A 19275-nucleotide genomic window follows, 5' to 3' on the forward strand; every position below is an offset into this window, starting at 1 on the left:
TGGTAACATATGTAACGTCAAATATCCCTAGTTTGACACATGCATGATTGGAGTGACCCCTAGAACTATACTCTTGTGTTTGATTTGATAGAGTTGCTAGATTAAAGTTATCCAATTGACTTGGCAATGTTGTCTAATAGTGCAATGCCTTTTCAGCGTGACAGCAGTGCCGTGACCGGTCGCTCCAGCAGAAGGAGCAGTGCAGCTGGACGGGCAGGGTCACAACCACCTGAGCAAGGCCTTGGTGTTAACCGCTCCGATTATTTCTTAACCCTAGAAGATCTTGTTCAACGCCGTCGGCAAGAAGCAATGAAGTCTCAGGGACTGGAGCTTGTCAAATTGCTCAGGGTAAGAACTGTGTGGCAATCTTTGGAAGATCTGGCCTCCCCGATGGTGCAGTGGTGGCGTCATTACCTTGTAATCAAGGGGTCTCGGGTTCGATACCCGGTGGAGGAACATAGTGGTTCGGATCACACTTTAAACTGAAGGTCCAGTCCTGAGTAGCCTTACTGTGCATAAAGTGGACTTAAAACACCAAATCAATCAATCAATCAATCTTTGGAAGATATATTAAATAATAAGAGCTCCCTCATAGCAAAATGACTAGCACTCTCACCTTTGGTGTGAATGGTCTGCGATTCGATTCCTGGTGGGAGATGCCAAAATTTCAGGGTTGACCCAGCATCGTGAGGACAATTGGGGAGCCACTTGCGAAAAAGAAGTAGCACTCCATTCTCGAAAGCCAGAGAAATGTGTTGACCACCTAACGAAATGCTGCTTGGCAGATCTTGGCTCTCAAAAGGGGTGTTGGAACACAGAGTTTAGTCTTTAGTTAAATGTTAAGATTTTCCATAAAGAGTATTGGATAGCATTAGTGCAACTAATACAGGATGTTCCATAAGATTCTGGCAGATTTCAGTCATAGCTCACAAACTACTGAGGATAGCAATTTGCGTTGCTTTACATTGCAATCATAAAACTAAAAAAGTTTCTGCATATTCTGCTAGATGTCTCTAGTAGTTGTAGCAGTATCGTTGTGTGTTCATTCAGAAAATGTAGATGCAAAACGAAGCACAATGACCACCAATATGTTTGGGCATAGATATGGCACCTACGTTTGTAATTATTATAAGAATAAATTAATAGTTTTCAGAGAGATATGAACGTACAAAATAACAAATTCCATTTATTCCTTCAGGAAGCTGAACAACAAAACTTTACAGCAGATGATCTACAGGTTGCTATGAATCATTGTGGAGAGAAAAATCCCATATTGTGGTTGCAGGAGAACTGGAGAAACATGATAGACACTGTGGTTACTCTAGCAACAAACTATGGCCACGAAAGAAAAGAAAATAACATTGGAACCATCTCTGCTGCCGAGGCAAGAGACGCACTTCGCATGCACAAGGGAAATGTTTGGGCTGCTGTTACCGAGTGTGTTGAACAGAGACAGAAAAAGGTAAGAAAGCTCTTAATTTTATAACATTATTTTCAGTTTAGATCTTTCATGTAGCTTTATATATATATATATAAAAAAATATTTAGATCAGGCAATTAAACAAGCCACAAGTAGCAATGGAGTTCATGTACATGCACACATGTAAGAAAATTGTGATTACTAGGTTCGCTTTCATAAGTAATATTGAATTCTCAAAAGAGAAAAAGTAATAGCAATTAGTTGTTGCATTACTGTGCCATAATGCCTCAAAGAGAATGTGGAGTTAAGACTATTCTATAGATGGAACTAGTGTGACTCGCCTTATGGTCTTGCACCTTTAATACTTGAAATATCCCCATAGACCACAGAGCTACTTGAACTAACACACAAAAAAAAGAGGTCACAGAAATCAGATACATAATCACATGATCACTACCATTGTTTTGGTATTATATTAAAATAAAAAAGTAAGAGAACAAGAAACCAATGTAAGTTATATTTTAAATAGTAGTGATTGTATTATTTACACAGAGTAACAAACACATGCAAACACAAAATCTCTTACTGTACAATTTTCCAAATTTACTTTCGATATAATCTTGCATTGCATCTCCCTTGTAGACATGAAATGATGACATTGTGTGAGAAAACTCAGTCTTTTACAGAAAAGATTGATCGTTGAATTTTACTTTTCTTCTGGTGAATCGCGAAGATGGGGATGAAATTGACAATAGACACCAGAGCCATGTTAGCCTGCAAGAATGCAGACCAGGGTATAGTATTACAGTGTAACAGTAACAACAACAAAGTTTCCTACCACTATAATTAATATTATGTTAAACAACTAATGGTTATTTTCAAATCACTTGTTCAAAAGCATTTCATGATATAACTAAAATTTTACAACAGCAAAATGTAATATTTTTATATATATATATTTCAGTATGCAGAATTATTAACACGTGGTAACTTCACCAGAGAGGACATAGTAACGGCACTGACAGCGAACCATGGAAATTTGGAAACAGCATTTATTGAACTAAGCAAATCTCAATTGAAACCATTCTTAATGAGAATTTGGGGGCCTCCTGTTGGGACGGACAATGAGTGCGGAAACATAGATATAGACAGAAACGTTGCAATTGAAACACCAAGTGGCATCAAGGGATGTCATGCAACTGATGAAGGTAAAATTTCGATGATTTCCTTCTTGTATTACAATCAATTGAAGCATGAATTATTCAGCATATGTAGCATTTCTAAAATAATAAGTGTTCAATTTAGAAGTAATTGCAAGGATCCCTTCACACCTCGTGATGGTTCCATTGAGTGGCATGTTTGTGGATTATGACATCATCAAGTGTGAAGCAATATAATATAGAATGTAGTACAAGGAATTTTGAAGTTTAAGTCCACTTTATGCACAGACAGACTAATTAAGACTGAACATAGTGTTTAAAGTGAAATCCGAACAAATATGTGCATCTCCTTGATTACAAGGCAATGATGTTACCACTATGCCCACAACCCCCAAAGGGCTGTTGTACCATGGAGTGTACATTTTTATTTTATTTTCATTACGTCATAATGATTTTACAAACCAGGAAATTATAATAAGCTGTTAAACCCACATTTTTTAGATCAGCATGCATTTCCAAATCTAGCAAGAAGCTACTCTGGCAACACAATGAAAAGTTAATAAAAATGTAGTGAAAGAGAGGAAATGAGCAGGGAGATGGTAAGATATGAAGCAAAAAGTCTAATTACTTGTATTTTTCCTGTCTCTCAAAGTACAATTAATGTAATACTCCATAATGTTGTGTTTCTTTCCTGCTTCTTTTTCTTTGTTTGGCACATCTTCATAATACCTGTATTTATTAAAAGCATAACGTGGTTTAATTTGGATTTTAGTAAATTTTTATTGCTAGGGGTAATGATTTCTACATCATTGTATCATTTATAGAGCCACATAACAGTAAATAGCCAAAATGCAAAATAATCTAACAGTTGTTTTTAGTTGTTATAACTGTGTTAAATTATTTTGCATCTACAAAAACTGTTTTGTGCTAATGCAACCAGAATTATGTTTGAGTCTTGTTATTGTTTATTCAGCTCCTCGCAGTTAAATATTATTGAAATTCCTCTTCTTTCACAAAGCTCTTAATCACTTCTATGTATAAAATAATAAAATTTCAATTTTACTTGCGAACAAATAAATTAGGTTTACTGATTTTGGTTATCATACTGGCACTATTCATAATCAGCAGTTTGTTGAACTTGGCCTGTGTTACAGATCACAATCTCTCCAAAAAGGTATCATTGTTAATGTGTGAAAAATTAAATGCATAGTTTGTGTACATAATTCCAGCTAAGTGAGCCAACATAATCAAGGCAATTAATATATATACACTGCCTGACAAAAAAAGTTAAGCACCCAGAAGGAGTTGTTGGACGTGAATGAAACTACATATGCTGAAAGTCCATGTACCTTTATTGAACTGATTACAATATAGGATGCAAGAGTCAAGCCCGTTGGCAGTTACAGGTGGAATGGTGGCGCCAGGTCAGTAGGGTGTCGCACCCCCTCTGGCCGCAATGCATGCCCTTATGCGGTTCGGAATAGTGTCAAACAGCCTTTGGATCCTCTCCTGAGGCACGTTCGTCCACAGTTGTTGCAGCTGTCCCTCCAGATCCCGCAGGTTGGCACTAGGACGGAGTCCCCGTCCAATGTCATCCCACACATGTTCAATGATGGAGAGGTCCGGGGATCGTGCTGGCCACGGGAGGACCTCAACATGCTCTAGGCAGTCCATAGACACATGGGCTGTGTGTGGGCGTGCATTATCTTGTTGGAACACTGTCCCAGGGTGCTGTGCCATAAGGGGTAGGACGTGTGGACGCAGAATGTCTGTGACGTATCGCTGTGCCGTCAAAGTCTGCCGAAGCACTATTAGAGGTGACCTGAACGCATATCCAATGGCTCCCCACACCATGATGCCAGGGGTCACACCTGTGTGTCTCTCCACAATGTAGGCAGGATGTGCCCTCTGCCCTCGACGCCGCCAAACCCACACACGATGGTCATCGGAGGTCATGGAGAAGCGGGACTCATCACTGAACATGATGCGACGCCATTCGTCCTCTGTCCATGCCTCCCGAGCACGGCACCACACCAACCGCAGGTGTCGGTGTTGTGGTGTCAACGGCAACCGGCGCATGGGGCGGTAGGACCCGAATCCGGCGGATGCGAGTCGTCGAGACACTGTGCGGGAACTCTCAGGATGTTGTAGAGTGTCCAGTACATGTTCTCGGATGACGGGTGCCGAAGTTGTGGGATCCCGCACTGCTTGGAGTGCCATACGACAGTCCTCCCTCGGGGTGGTGTTTCTTGGTCGACCTGAACCTGCACGACGTGCATGGGTGCCCTCATGTACCCATTGATTCCAACATCGGGCCACTGTGACATCTGAATGGCCCACATGCCTGGCAATTGCCCGATATGACCAACCCGCCTCATGCAGTCCCACAATGCGGCCTCTGTCAAATGCTGTCAATTGCAGGATCGGCTGTCTAACGCACCTGCAAGGCATCGCCGATGCTTCGTTTTCCTCTCTGAACTTCGTGCTGCACTGTCTGACTCGCAGCAGGTGACTTGTCCCACCTTATCAGCAACAGGAGGTGACGTCACAAATGCCCTCTGGTGGGCGTTCTGCACATTACAGATCCTTGTACATCTAATCATTTACTCACACATCAATGGTATGCAGGTATACCGAAATGGGGTAATCTTCGACCACTCCTTCTGGGTGCTTCACTTTTTTTGTCAGCCAGTGTATTTACAAGTAATGAGATCTTTTATTATTCAATCATGTGTGCCACGATACATTTTACTTGTGCAAGAATGAGCTCATGCAAAAATTAAACAATCTCATCTTGTCTTTACAGAGGACAGTGCATCTGTGGCCGACTTTGTCGATGCCCAATCAGATGTAGAGGTAGAGGAAATCCCCGAAGAGAATAAAGCGGTGAGTCCTTTAGAACGTATAGACAGTGCTGATGAACTCAGTAGTAGGGAGAGCAGTGAAACTCCTCCTGAAGAAACACAAATATCAACACAACAGCAAACGTCTGAGAGTCAGAAAGACACCCCTTTGGAGATTGAACAAATTACGATTGATTCACCATCTCAGGATATATCGCTATCATGCCATGACGTTGGCTTGATGGATATATCTCTAGATGGAGATGACGATACTAAAAACAGTACTTTGGATGTGACCTTGGACGAAGAACTGATAGGTAACATCAGTATTGATGCTGTGGAAGCATCGGAAAGTGACATAAAAATTGATGATCTAAGCAGTAGTAGAGTAGAATCTGAGACTACTGATGATCTAAGATCTAGTACTCAGAATGATGAAAGTCCACTCGATAGTCGAAATGAAACACGAGCCTCAAGTAATTTTGATGAAATATCAGAATTATCATGTATTGTAGAGGAAAGTGAAATATCAAGTACTGATGATCTGAAAACTACAACTGAAGCAACAGAAAATATAACGGATCTTCCAAAAAACAATTTTCAAAATGCAACCACATCCATGCTTGGGGTGAAAGTTGATGTAGTTAGAGATGTCAGTGGCAATGCAGACCATGTGGTGCCAAATAGACTTGACGAGATAAGTGCAATGAAAGAAGAAATATCTACTGCAAGTGTACAGGAAAGTGAAAAGAAAGAAAACACTCAGTGTGAAACGGCAGAAGAAAATATATCAAGTACAAAATCTCATGTAAAGGTAGATGTTCCTACAAATAAAAATCAAGTAGAAGACGACACCTGTTCAGTAGATTCTGTCAGTGCTAAGATCAGTAAATCTGAAGACCAGAAAACAACAAATACCACGCAAATGGAAGTGACTGTAAAAACAGTACCGCAAGAGCATGGGAAATGCGAAAAAAGTGAAATGCATACTGAAAAGGCAACACAACAAACACGATTCGAAAATGGCAAGCATGAAAAAGATGAGATGAAAGCTGGAAATGCTGCACAAGCAGCAAAGCAAGATATCCATATGAAAGATGGTAAACATGAAAAAAGTGACGTGAATGCTGCACAAGCGGTCACGAAGGATTTGCAGGTGAAACAGGACAAGCATGAAAAAAGTGAAACGAATGCTGCACAATTAGTAAAGCAAGATATACACGTGAAAGATGGAAAGGATGTCAATATACAGACTGAACCACAGGCAAAGAAAGCACAAAAAACACAACAAAGGAAGAAAGAAAATGTTAGAAAAGCACCTGAAGGTGTGAAGAAACAAATACAGGCTACTACACCAGCACCACCATCTCAAAATGCACAAACAAAGGGAAAGAAAGTTCATCAAGTACACCAAACTTCACCAAATTTAGAAGCAGAAGTAGAAACTGTAGCACAGCCCACTGAAATCAAAAAACAAGAACCGGTAAAAGATGAAATTTCAGCACAAGAAACAACTGTAGGAGGAAGCACAGATAAAACTACTCAAGAACCAAAAGTTACAAAAACATCTACAGAGCAGGGTACTCAAGTAGTCAAAGAAGACACAATGATTCAGATTATTCAATGGGTACCTAAAGATGAAGCAGAGAAGAAAGATGCAGTTAGTGATACTGAAATTGCTAATGATGGCAACGTGGATTCAACACAAAGTGAAACTGGCAATGAATCGAAACACGTACTCACGCCAGAGAAGCAGGAAATGTCACCATCAAATGACGAGGTGGTAGTCTATGATGAGGTGTGTGAAATCGATAATATACAACAGCCACATCAACAGAACGCAATCGAAGAAACAAAGAAAGGGTCTATGGAAAACGACACTGAAAAGATGGAACAGGCTGGCAAGCCTGACACACATTCAGAAAATGCCATTAAGACTAATACAGAAAATGCTTCAAGGTCATCGACGAACAGCAGGGATACCTCCCTTGAACCTGCTACACAGAGACAACATACACCTGTTAGAAAAACTGACTCCCACAGTACACAATCGGGACGGGAGGCCACACCTAGCATCTTGGATCGCAGAAGACAGACAATCCAAATACCATTTGATCAAATGCCCAAGAAGGAAATATTGGCGAGCATTGAACGTTCCGCACAAAATAAAGCAAATATCCATCACGAAGTTTCGGTGCAATCTCAAAAGCAACCTGAAAAATCTCCTGCACTTGCCGTTATCTTATCGCAGACAAAAATGCAATCTGTTGTAGGTGAACAAAAGGGCCCTGAGATTTCTGATTCAGTTGAAGGTGAAGCTAAGAAGACAACGGTTATGGACCAATTTCAGTTTGAGGTAGGTCACTCTTTAGCATGACATATCTGGTCTTGGTATCTGGAAGCAACCTGTGCCTGTTGTGTGTTACTCACAATTCCCACCTGCTGTATTCTTCTGTCAATATTAGTTGGTTTTGTTTTGCCTGAAATGTCCTATCATTTGTCAGCTTTTTATTGATATATATATATATATACCAGATTATATTCATACAACAAAACAGGTATTATGATGAAAAATATATCTGTGATGCTTGCGTTATTCTGTGCTGTTTGTAGAATTATGAATTAGAGGTTTATATGTATTTTTTGTGTATTATAAATTTTCTATTACAGATATTCTTCATGTGTTCTTGTTTTAAAAGGCCTGTATTCCTTTTAATCTTCCTTAAATATCATATTTAAGTCTTTATATTGTGAACTTTGAAATGTTCTCCAAATTGTTTGGCCATCAGAAAAAAAGTAAAGATAAAATTGAGACACACATGTTTGTAACTTTTTTATTTTGATATGCATCCCACCTGAAATTTCCAAATTTTATATCCTATCACAACAGACAGAATATCAAAGCATATTTCAGAAAAAAATATATTTGAAAGAACATCACTTATAAAAGTATAGGTTGAATTTAAAATTCAATTAGATGACTTTCTTCTGTCACATATACTTGCTAATCAATCAGATTTACAAATAGGACTATTGCACATTTGATGTAACAGCAAAACAGAATATTTTCTCTATATCGCACCTTTCTTGCAATAAATTAAGTGATTATGTATTCTCATTGTCAGAATTTAAATATTTGCTATTTCTTCCAAGTTTTTTAACAGGAATAATGATTCAGGTAAGTATGAACTTATATGTTCCAAGAACAAGTGTAATAATACACACATGAAAAGTGCTAACGTATCCACTCCTGTATGTTAAATTCGATTAATTTTGGTGTCGAGTCACCATCCATGTCGAAACTTATTCTAGTCTGCTTCATGGGCTTAATCAAATTAAATAAACAGGTACACGGATATGTTAGCACTTTTCGTGTCTTTATTAATAGCTTACCATGTCTAAAATCCTGTAACATGAACAAATGGATATTCTGGATCATTTTTGCAAGTTTAAAAGTGTGGTTTGTAAAAAAAAAAATATAAAAAGTTGAAACTTTTATTGGCAAATTCATATTAATTTGAAAAAATGTATAGTATTCTTGACAACTGTTAAAATTATAATCAAAGATGAATTTCAAGAAATACATGATGTAGATTTGTGAATAATATATGAAAATAAATTTGAAATTATAATACTCAAACTTTAAACTGTAGGTCCAGTCCCGATTAGCCTATCTGTGCATAAAGTGGACTTAAAACAACAAATCAATCAATCAATGATACTCAAACAGTTCTAAAAAAATGTTTGCATAAACAAAAATAAGAAATCAAATGTTAATTATGTTCTTGAAAGGTGTAAAATACTAAATTTTTTTAACATTGTTCCACACAGAGACATGTAAGAAGATACTTGGCAGAGGGCCATGTAACGTCATATGAAAAGGCTGAACTTGCAGTGAAACTCATGGAATTAAAATTCGAGGAAGAAGAGTCCATCAATGCAGCTCAAGAGTGCAGCAACATCTATTCAGCCATTGCATTTCTTCAACAAGAGTGTGAACTGTGCACTGGAAAGTATCCAATGAAACAGGTATTGCTGAGTTTTGTATATTGCTTTAACATCTATGTGGATACTGCATTATTTTGAGTGTCATCATCCTTTGGTGTATACATACTCCACACTCTCTCCCTTAGTCGAGTCTTAAGTAAAACCCTTACACTCCTCTGCCCCTTCTGTTAAGTTTATATTAAAGCAAAGTTCAAAGCACAAACAGCAAAAATGGGGAAATAAAGGTTTCATTGCAAAGCATGGCATGCCCTATATAAACAGTGGCTTGGGGATAACTGTAACAGAAAACTATGTGGCAGTGCAAGTGTTAAATACAAAAGTAAGTCAGTAAGTAGGCCACAAACATTTATTTAAAAAAAAAAAAATACTTATTGAAAAAATATTAAGTGATATATTGACTTGAAACAAGTTTTTATTTTTGACATAACCCCTACTAACATTGATCCACGTATTGCTTTACTTTATCAGTCACCTAAAACCTGCTGCATAATGTCTTTGGGCTGCTGTCCCAAACACACTCACACCTCATGTTCAACATCCGCAAAATGTTTTCTACCACCATGCACACACTTTTCGGAAATTCAAACGATCATGCATTATTTTGTAGGCTAAACTATGCGAACATTCTATTGCAGTTGCTATGTTATCTATCACAGTTGCTGTGTTGTCTATCATCACTTGCCTGTCAGCTTGAATCATCTCCTCCACCCATGCAATCTCAACTTACATTACTCAAGCACAGTCGCCATTTCTAAACTGACCTGCCCATATGTGCATCTGCTAACTGAATATCATCAAGCTGGATTGTGCTGCCACCTGATGACACCTTTAGAAATGACTCACTACTCTTCGCAGCTACCCACACCAGTTTGTCACCTACTACTGACTTTCACTTGTAAATAAACTTTGTAAGCCTAAATTAATTTATGTACTGAAATAATATTCTATTTCAGATGGTGTCGATGTTGAAATGTACACACCGGTGTTGCAAAGATTGTGCAAAGAACTATTTCACCATTCAGGTTCAGGACAGGAATATTGCAGACTGTGTCTGTCCCTTCTGCAAGGAGCCCGAGCTAGAGAACGATGACGAATCACTGGAATATTTCAGCAACCTAGATATTCTTCTTAAAAACATTCTAGATGCAGAAGTGCATGAATTATTTCAAAGGAAACTTAGAGATCGTACTTTAATGCAAGATCCCAATTTCAGATGGTGTGTGAAGGTATGTACAAGGTGGTTATAATTAAAGTGACGGTGTTCAGAGTGCTACAGCACGGGCTGTAATAAGAGTAGCAGTCTGAAACTTCGTAGATATGCTAATGAAGCAATGCGCTCGCGAATTATGCAAAAAAAAAAATAGTTCCAATTCTCGCCACCAGGGTAAAAAACGGCGCTGTAAGCAGTCAAAACGTGGAATTTTCCGTAACTCTGACGTCAAAGTCGGTGAAATTGCCTAACCATTGTGTGAGCTCCCTGGTTGTTGTTGGTGACGCTTGTTGCTTTTTCCTTTAGTAATGTTCATGTAATTCGAATAGTGAAATTGTAGCGATATTTTATTACAAAGAGTATTGTTTTCTGCGATTTATAGTGTTTTTCCTGTAACTATACCAAGTTTTGACTGCTTACAGCGCCATTTTTCACCCTGGTGGCGAGAATTGGAACTTTTTTTTTTTGCATAATTCGCGAGCGCATTGCTTCATTAGCATATCTACGAAGTTTCAGACTGCTACTCTCATTACAGCCCGTGCTGTACCACTCTGAACACCGTCACTTTAATTATAACCACCTGGTAGGTTCAGACAACATTTCATACTGCATAAAATTGTAAAATTTCCATTATTGTGTTGCATTCTGAATTTTAAAATATCTATACAGCACTGCAACAAGTGTATTTTCCAAGATATTGTAGCTTTAAAGTCAGTCAGCTTGAAGAGCTTTGACTGATTGTGCTCAAATGCAATATGAGATCAGCCATTGCAGCTATCTAGTTGTGTATAAATTGCAGCCAAGAACCTTTTACAGCAGTTATTGCGGCTATAATATGCCTCGGCAAACTTCATATGAAAACTTATAGCTTGAATGATGACTTAAAAGAGCTGATATATGCAATTTTTTTTTATCCTGACAGAGATTTAAAATTATCAACAGAATTTGGAGCATCTGCCATCTAGAAATACTTCGACCAATTTTACTTAAAAAAATTGTCAGTGGTATCTACAGGGCGGCTACAAACAAGCAGAAATAAAATTCCCTGACTCTTCCAGGTTTTCCAGGACAAAATTTACATTTTCCCTGACAATTACAAACTAAACTAAATCGATGTTTTTGCAAATTGAAATAATAAACTCATACAGATCCAGGTATGGATTTGTTAAGTACCAATATTATCTTCAATGAAATTGACTTAATTTCTCTATTGTCTATGATTTGAATTCAAACTGCTAAATAGTGAATTTGGAAAATTATTACAATTCACAAGCTAGGGAAGTATTGTGGAATTTTATCGTACGCAGTAAGTTTAAAATAAAATACTTGAGGGTCATTTCATGTCAAATCAGTCAGGAGTTGACCCTCATAATCACAGATTTTGATGATATTTGGTACACAGCTTTGCTTTGCTCCAAAACCGATACCTGTGAAAGGATGAAAATCATTTTTTTTTCTTTTCTCTGCAAACTTGAAATTTGCCTAACAATGAATATTTTGATGTATTTATTTATTTGCTGCAACAATTTCTGGTAAATCACTTTACATTGATGGGAAATACTGTAGTCCCAAAATTGACATTGTTACTACTCTCCACCCCACCTCTTCCAGATCACACATTACATTTAAAACATTTTAGTGCTGAGTTACAGTACTAAATATGAAGTAAAATTCTTTAGAGTTTTGTTTCATAAACAGAAATGTAGCCTTCAGTGCTCTATGGTTCAGATTCCAGCAATACACCAATACAAATGCCATAGTTAATTTCCCATTACAATTTCCTTATGGGCAAGTTTAACAAATGCTATTAATTAATTCCATGATAATCACAGCATTATATACATTGCTTCTACCCCTTAATTTTTTTCAGTGATTACCTGAAACATAACAGTCATATTATTTACAAAAAAAATTTCATATGAAAACTTATAGCTTGAATGATGACTTAAAAGAGCTGATATATGCAATTTTTTTTTATCCTGACAGAGATTTAAAATTATCAACAGAATTTGGAGCATCTGCCATCTAGAAATACTTCGACCAATTTTACTTAAAAAAATTGTCAGTGGTATCTACAGGGCGGCTACAAACAAGCAGAAATAAAATTCCCTGACTCTTCCAGGTTTTCCAGGACAAAATTTACATTTTCCCTGACAATTACAAACTAAACTAAATCGATGTTTTTGCAAATTGAAATAATAAACTCATACAGATCCAGGTATGGATTTGTTAAGTACCAATATTATCTTCAATGAAATTGACTTAATTTCTCTATTGTCTATGATTTGAATTCAAACTGCTAAATAGTGAATTTGGAAAATTATTACAATTCACAAGCTAGGGAAGTATTGTGGAATTTTATCGTACGCAGTAAGTTTAAAATAAAATACTTGAGGGTCATTTCATGTCAAATCAGTCAGGAGTTGACCCTCATAATCACAGATTTTGATGATATTTGGTACACAGCTTTGCTTTGCTCCAAAACCGATACCTGTGAAAGGATGAAAATCATTTTTTTTTCTTTTCTCTGCAAACTTGAAATTTGCCTAACAATGAATATTTTGATGTATTTATTTATTTGCTGCAACAATTTCTGGTAAATCACTTTACATTGATGGGAAATACTGTAGTCCCAAAATTGACATTGTTACTACTCTCCACCCCACCTCTTCCAGATCACACATTACATTTAAAACATTTTAGTGCTGAGTTACAGTACTAAATATGAAGTAAAATTCTTTAGAGTTTTGTTTCATAAACAGAAATGTAGCCTTCAGTGCTCTATGGTTCAGATTCCAGCAATACACCAATACAAATGCCATAGTTAATTTCCCATTACAATTTCCTTATGGGCAAGTTTAACAAATGCTATTAATTAATTCCATGATAATCACAGCATTATATACATTGCTTCTACCCCTTAATTTTTTTCAGTGATTACCTGAAACATAACAGTCATATTATTTACAAAAAAAATTTCATATGAAAACTTATAGCTTGAATGATGACTTAAAAGAGCTGATATATGCAATTTTTTTTTATCCTGACAGAGATTTAAAATTATCAACAGAATTTGGAGCATCTGCCATCTAGAAATACTTCGACCAATTTTACTTAAAAAAATTGTCAGTGGTATCTACAGGGCGGCTACAAACAAGCAGAAATAAAATTCCCTGACTCTTCCAGGTTTTCCAGGACAAAATTTACATTTTCCCTGACAATTACAAACTAAACTAAATCGATGTTTTTGCAAATTGAAATAATAAACTCATACAGATCCAGGTATGGATTTGTTAAGTACCAATATTATCTTCAATGAAATTGACTTAATTTCTCTATTGTCTATGATTTGAATTCAAACTGCTAAATAGTGAATTTGGAAAATTATTACAATTCACAAGCTAGGGAAGTATTGTGGAATTTTATCGTACGCAGTAAGTTTAAAATAAAATACTTGAGGGTCATTTCATGTCAAATCAGTCAGGAGTTGACCCTCATAATCACAGATTTTGATGATATTTGGTACACAGCTTTGCTTTGCTCCAAAACCGATACCTGTGAAAGGATGAAAATCATTTTTTTTTTCTTTTCTCTGCAAACTTGAAATTTGCCTAACAATGAATATTTTGATGTATTTATTTATTTGCTGCAACAATTTCTGGTAAATCACTTTACATTGATGGGAAATACTGTAGTCCCAAAATTGACATTGTTACTACTCTCCACCCCACCTCTTCCAGATCACACATTACATTTAAAACATTTTAGTGCTGAGTTACAGTACTAAATATGAAGTAAAATTCTTTAGAGTTTTGTTTCATAAACAGAAATGTAGCCTTCAGTGCTCTATGGTTCAGATTCCAGCAATACACCAATACAAATGCCATAGTTAATTTCCCATTACAATTTCCTTATGGGCAAGTTTAACAAATGCTATTAATTAATTCCATGATAATCACAGCATTATATACATTGCTTCTACCCCTTAATTTTTTTCAGTGATTACCTGAAACATAACAGTCATATTATTTACAAAAAAAATTCTAAAATATCATGTACTCAACTTCTTAACTGTACTACATTTTTTGATAAATGAAATGTTTTATTTTCAGTGTTCCTCTGGATACATTGCAAATCCTAGACAAAGGAGATTGGTTTGTCCTGACTGTAAAGCTGTAACATGTGCTTTCTGTAGAAAACCAGTAAGTAACATTTTTTTTTGTTCAGATTTTGTTATTCAAAATAATATTATCTGTATTCTAAGTTAATCATGATGATGGAAGAGTGAAGACTTTGAGTAAATTATGTTGATTAGTGCATTCGTTATTTTGAGTGAAACAGTAAGAAGTCAAGATTAATAGTACTTTAACCTTCAACATCTCTAAGACAATTAAAGGTTGCACAGGTGTAGTTTGCTAGGACAAAACACCTCTAAAATATAAACAAAATGTAACATATTCTCAATCTGCTTCTCCATTCAGTCAAGTTACCCCCAGTGGCTGGTCAACATAAACACACAATGAAACCAGAGGTCTAAGGTTCGAACTCTGGTTAGGCATGTATGTATGTATCATTGTGTATATCTCACAGAACACTTCATAATTCATCTTAACTCTCCTAATTAAGGCAAGAGGCAGAAAAACAACATGCATAACTGAATACAAAAGAAGCAAGAGATAACAATACAGTTCGATATTTGTTGACTTCTGATGGATTATTTCAGATAGAAATATAAAACATGGTGTACTGAAAGAGCCATTGATTGATTGAAGTGTTGTTTTAAGTCCACTTCATGCAGATAGGCTAATCGGGACTGGATCTACAGTTTGAAGTGGAATCTGAACACTGTGCCATGTACCTCCACTGGGTATAAGGTGACGACATTACCACTGCACCATTGAGAAGGCCAAAAGAGCTATAGAATGTTAGTTTAATTTGTTAAGATAAAAATTTATCATCACTTTATTTGAATTTCAACAACCAGAGAAAACAATTCAAAACATAACATAGTGTTTGTTTTACTTTCAGTGGGAAAAGCAACATGAAGGCATATCATGCGAGAAGTTTGCAGAATGGAAAGATGCCAATGATCCAGAGATTCAGGCAGCTGGTTTGGCGAAGCACCTTGCAGAAAATGGCATCGATTGCCCCAAATGCAAATTCCGCTATTCCTTAGCTAAAGGAGGATGCATGCATTTCACATGCTCTCAGTGCAAGTACGAATTCTGCTGTGGGTGTGGCAAGCCATTCATGATGGGAGCAAAGTGTAATGTCAACCCCTTCTGCGCGAAGCTTGGGCTTCATGCACATCATCCACGCAACTGTCTGTTCTATTTGCGTGACAAGGAGCCTAACGAACTGCAGCGATTACTAGAGGTGAAAATAATGATCAATTTAATACAGCTTAAACTTGATAATTTGCATGGAATGAACACATGTAGTCACATATTACAGCAAAATCCTTATCCTACTCCAGCTTATATAGGTATATTTATTAGCGAAAGACTACTACAAAATTTTTACTGATACCAATGTACAACAAAATTGTTCACATTCTGTGAAGAAACTTTATGGTTAAACCACTTCCATAATTAATATGTAAACAGGTTTGACCAGGCGACTGTCAAGGGTTTCGTAAAAGAAAATCGTCTAGAAATCGCACACCAAACCCGTACCTTCTGCGAGTGCAGTGGCGATTCATGTAAGATGTGTGGATTGTGTGTTGACTAATATCTGTTGTTCTGACTATTGATGTAACCGCTAAGGTGAAAATACGCCTCATCACTAAAAAACACATTATCCAGGAAGTACATCCCATTACTTTCCACCTGGTTTATAAACCTCTGGCAGTACCTTATTCTTTTAACAGTGTCTGGAGGTTTCAGTTCATGTACGCAATGTATGCGGTATGCATGCATACCTAATTTCTTTGTGGCCTTTTGTGCACTCCCGAACAATATTCCTGTCTGCGATGTTAATTTATGCAAACTTTTCCTTGGAGACCCTTCAAGTACTGTACGTACCTCTTCCATTTTTCCTTCCGTCGATATTGAAGCATGCCTATTCTTCTTCTTGTCAGCAACACTCGTGGTTTCTCGAAAGCGACTAATGATTTGAGTTGCTGTTGACTTGTTTGGCACAGGTGCACGTGGAAATCTAACATGAAATTGTTCTGTAACAGTCATATAACTTGCTTTCGAAGTACACCTTGACAATAAACACCTGCTGTGCTATTGAGAACGGCATGATTATTCACAAGGAACATGCCACCCCACACCACACGTTCTGTAATCACAGACCATGTGCTCTGTACATGCGAAAACAAGTATTGCATACTGCACACTGCTGCCACCTACCGATAGGTTAGCTAACTACGTAGCCAACACCTAGACAAGCATCAACTCCATTTTAAAACATACGAAAACGAAATGAAAACATGGTCACTCAATGTCAGTGTGCTCAAGACAAATGATGTGATCCCAATGTGCGCAATAAAAATGATCGCACTGTATAAGCCGATCGCAATAGAGTACCAATTAAATAAAAGTTTCTTCTTTGAGACTCCTGCATAGTCTAAATGGTTATTATTCTTGAGATCTGAAGTTAACTATGCTATACCAATACAGCCATGGAGACAGAGATCCAACACAAGGTGACTCTGGAAATCAGTGGCACCCAGCAGAACTGACTCTCAAAAGGCTGATTCCAGTTCAATTTGGTGCAATATGAAGTTAAAAGTAAACTGTAAATTGGAACCATTATAATGCAGTGATTATACAGTAATTACTATTAAATTATTCACTGCATAAACTACCATTTTTTCAAATTAAAATTTCATACATTGTAACAACCTTAAATTGCATTTTTCCCCCCAAGAATTTTGTAAAACAAGGATTTGATTGTAGACTGAGGAACTCTTGTTTTCTTTCTTGGGAGGTTATGAATGCTTATTTTTTCAGATTTTCATGTGCCCAACAATATTTCATTACAAGATCTAAGGCTTGCATGGACACTTAACTCATTAATTCCACCCCTGGAAAAGTTATCAAATTTGTGTATGTAAAAGGAAAAAAGGTTCATTTAAATCCAAAGCAAATATGCATACAGAAAGAATTAAGATAATAATTAACACTATGAGACTGTTACACTATTGTAAAAAAAATCTCAATAATGGAGCATTATTATTCCGTCTCTATGCAGGAAAATGGCATACATTACGCTACAGAATCACCAGAAGGATTTAAGCAGGATACAGATATTCAGCCGAAATGCCTTGTTCAGTTGCAGCGAGAAACTCCAGCAGGGCTTATAGATACCACATGTGGGAATGAAGTTTCTGAGAAACATGCAGGGCTTTGCAGGTAAAGTAGTCACATGGTTCTTTGTGTGGTCATTAAATTTACTTTTAAAATAACACAACATACATAAAAAGGAAAGAAAATAAACACAGCCTTGTATCTAAAATTGTCCATTTGGTGGTTACGCGGAGAGAGGTAATCCATTCTAATCCACTTACAGTTTATTTTGCATGCTGTTTTTCTCTATGGTGATCGATTTCGCCACCTATCTGGTAACGAAGTTACCAGCCAGGTGGCATATTCGATTGTGATCAAAAAACTGAGTGGAAAAATGAACTGTAAGTGGATTAGAATGGATTTTAAAAAAACATGCATAACAAGATGATTAATTAAGTAGTATGAATCTTTCCTTTGATTTATATTCTTACCTATTCTTTTGTCATATGGCTTTTATTTTCTCTTGGTGGGTAAACCTACTTACTCCACTGAATTTCAACTGCATCATTACAACCTGGCAGTATATGGCAGACCATATTCAGATCATTAGATCTAAGTATTCGAGAACAGCCTCACAGTTAAAATCTGTTATTACTTACTACTTCATTCCTATATTTTTTCAATAAAAATGTTAACATATTTTGTCTGGTTTCTAATCAGTAGGGCATCTGACTGCCACATGGAGAGACGGGTTTGCTCTAAGGTCGGAATTTTTCCGGCCTTGTCCCTGCATAAAGTGGCTCTGGGGTTCACCCAGCCTCAAATCAATGGGCACCTGGGGAGTAAAGGAGGCCACAACATGTTGCTGATCACATCACCTCCAAAATAGTCAAGATCAAGATGTGTGGGCCCCTACCCCCATATCCCCAAAATGTGCCTTTATGGCATGGTGCTGTATGCACAGGGAACTTTATCTTTCATTATATTTCCATACTGACTAATTTTGAAGTTATATGCCAAATGTGATTCAAATACAAACCTTTAATGTCAGTCAACTAAGTTAATAATAATAAAAAAAAGTAATGCAAAAGTTTACAAATTTCATCTCTATTTTGATTTAGAATATATATTGGAAATTCTTTGATGAATATGAAGTATATTATTTCTTTACAGGAATCATTACCTTGAATACTTGTGTGGCCTAATCAAAAAACATAACTTGGATCCAATAACTGTCCTCTCCAGTGATGACCTTGAAACAGTGATAAAACGAGCTCACAAGAAAATGCCTGCTAATCCATACGGGACCCCAGAGGAAGTTTTCCGGGAACGTTTGCTCAAGGTAATACATAGTTCAATTTGTTTTCTTTCATGGAGGTAACGTCACAAAAAAGTTAAA

General features: G+C 36.8%; 2 protein-coding genes across 6 annotated transcripts in view; one reads left to right on the forward strand and one right to left on the reverse strand.

Moving 5' to 3' along the window:
- LUBEL (Linear Ubiquitin E3 ligase) overlaps positions 1 to 19275 on the forward strand; it is a 104509-nt gene that overhangs the window by 81492 nt on the left and 3742 nt on the right. For 3 of the 4 annotated variants that reach the window (XM_083139033.1, XM_083139034.1, XM_083139035.1), the window contains 10 exons: positions 157 to 348; positions 1199 to 1462; positions 2385 to 2628; positions 5387 to 7779; positions 9255 to 9452; positions 10385 to 10657; positions 14754 to 14843; positions 15670 to 16017; positions 17842 to 18002; positions 19050 to 19218. In XM_083139033.1, coding sequence (XP_082995159.1) covers positions 157 to 348; positions 1199 to 1462; positions 2385 to 2628; positions 5387 to 7779; positions 9255 to 9452; positions 10385 to 10657; positions 14754 to 14843; positions 15670 to 16017; positions 17842 to 18002; positions 19050 to 19218 — 4332 coding nt within the window. The remainder of the gene's footprint in view (positions 1 to 156; positions 349 to 1198; positions 1463 to 2384; positions 2629 to 5386; positions 7780 to 9254; positions 9453 to 10384; positions 10658 to 14753; positions 14844 to 15669; positions 16018 to 17841; positions 18003 to 19049; positions 19219 to 19275) is intronic. The other variant, XM_083139036.1, reaches the window with a different exon arrangement.
- LOC146001563 (uncharacterized) overlaps positions 1 to 19275 on the reverse strand; it is a 36980-nt gene that overhangs the window by 1693 nt on the left and 16012 nt on the right. Inside the window, exon 4 of one of the 2 annotated variants that reach the window (XM_083139040.1) lies at positions 2034 to 2194. The exons of the other annotated variant lie outside the window; for it this stretch is intronic. Coding sequence (XP_082995166.1) covers positions 2190 to 2194 — 5 coding nt within the window. The 3' untranslated portion in view covers positions 2034 to 2189. Of the gene's footprint in view, positions 1 to 2033; positions 2195 to 19275 lie in introns of those variants that run through there. 2 annotated transcript variants of the gene reach the window in all.

This window comes from Lepisma saccharinum, chromosome 17 (assembly GCF_977018435.1).
Source record: "Lepisma saccharinum chromosome 17, izLepSacc3.1, whole genome shotgun sequence".
NCBI classification, from domain to species: Eukaryota; Metazoa; Arthropoda; class Insecta; order Zygentoma; family Lepismatidae; genus Lepisma; species Lepisma saccharinum.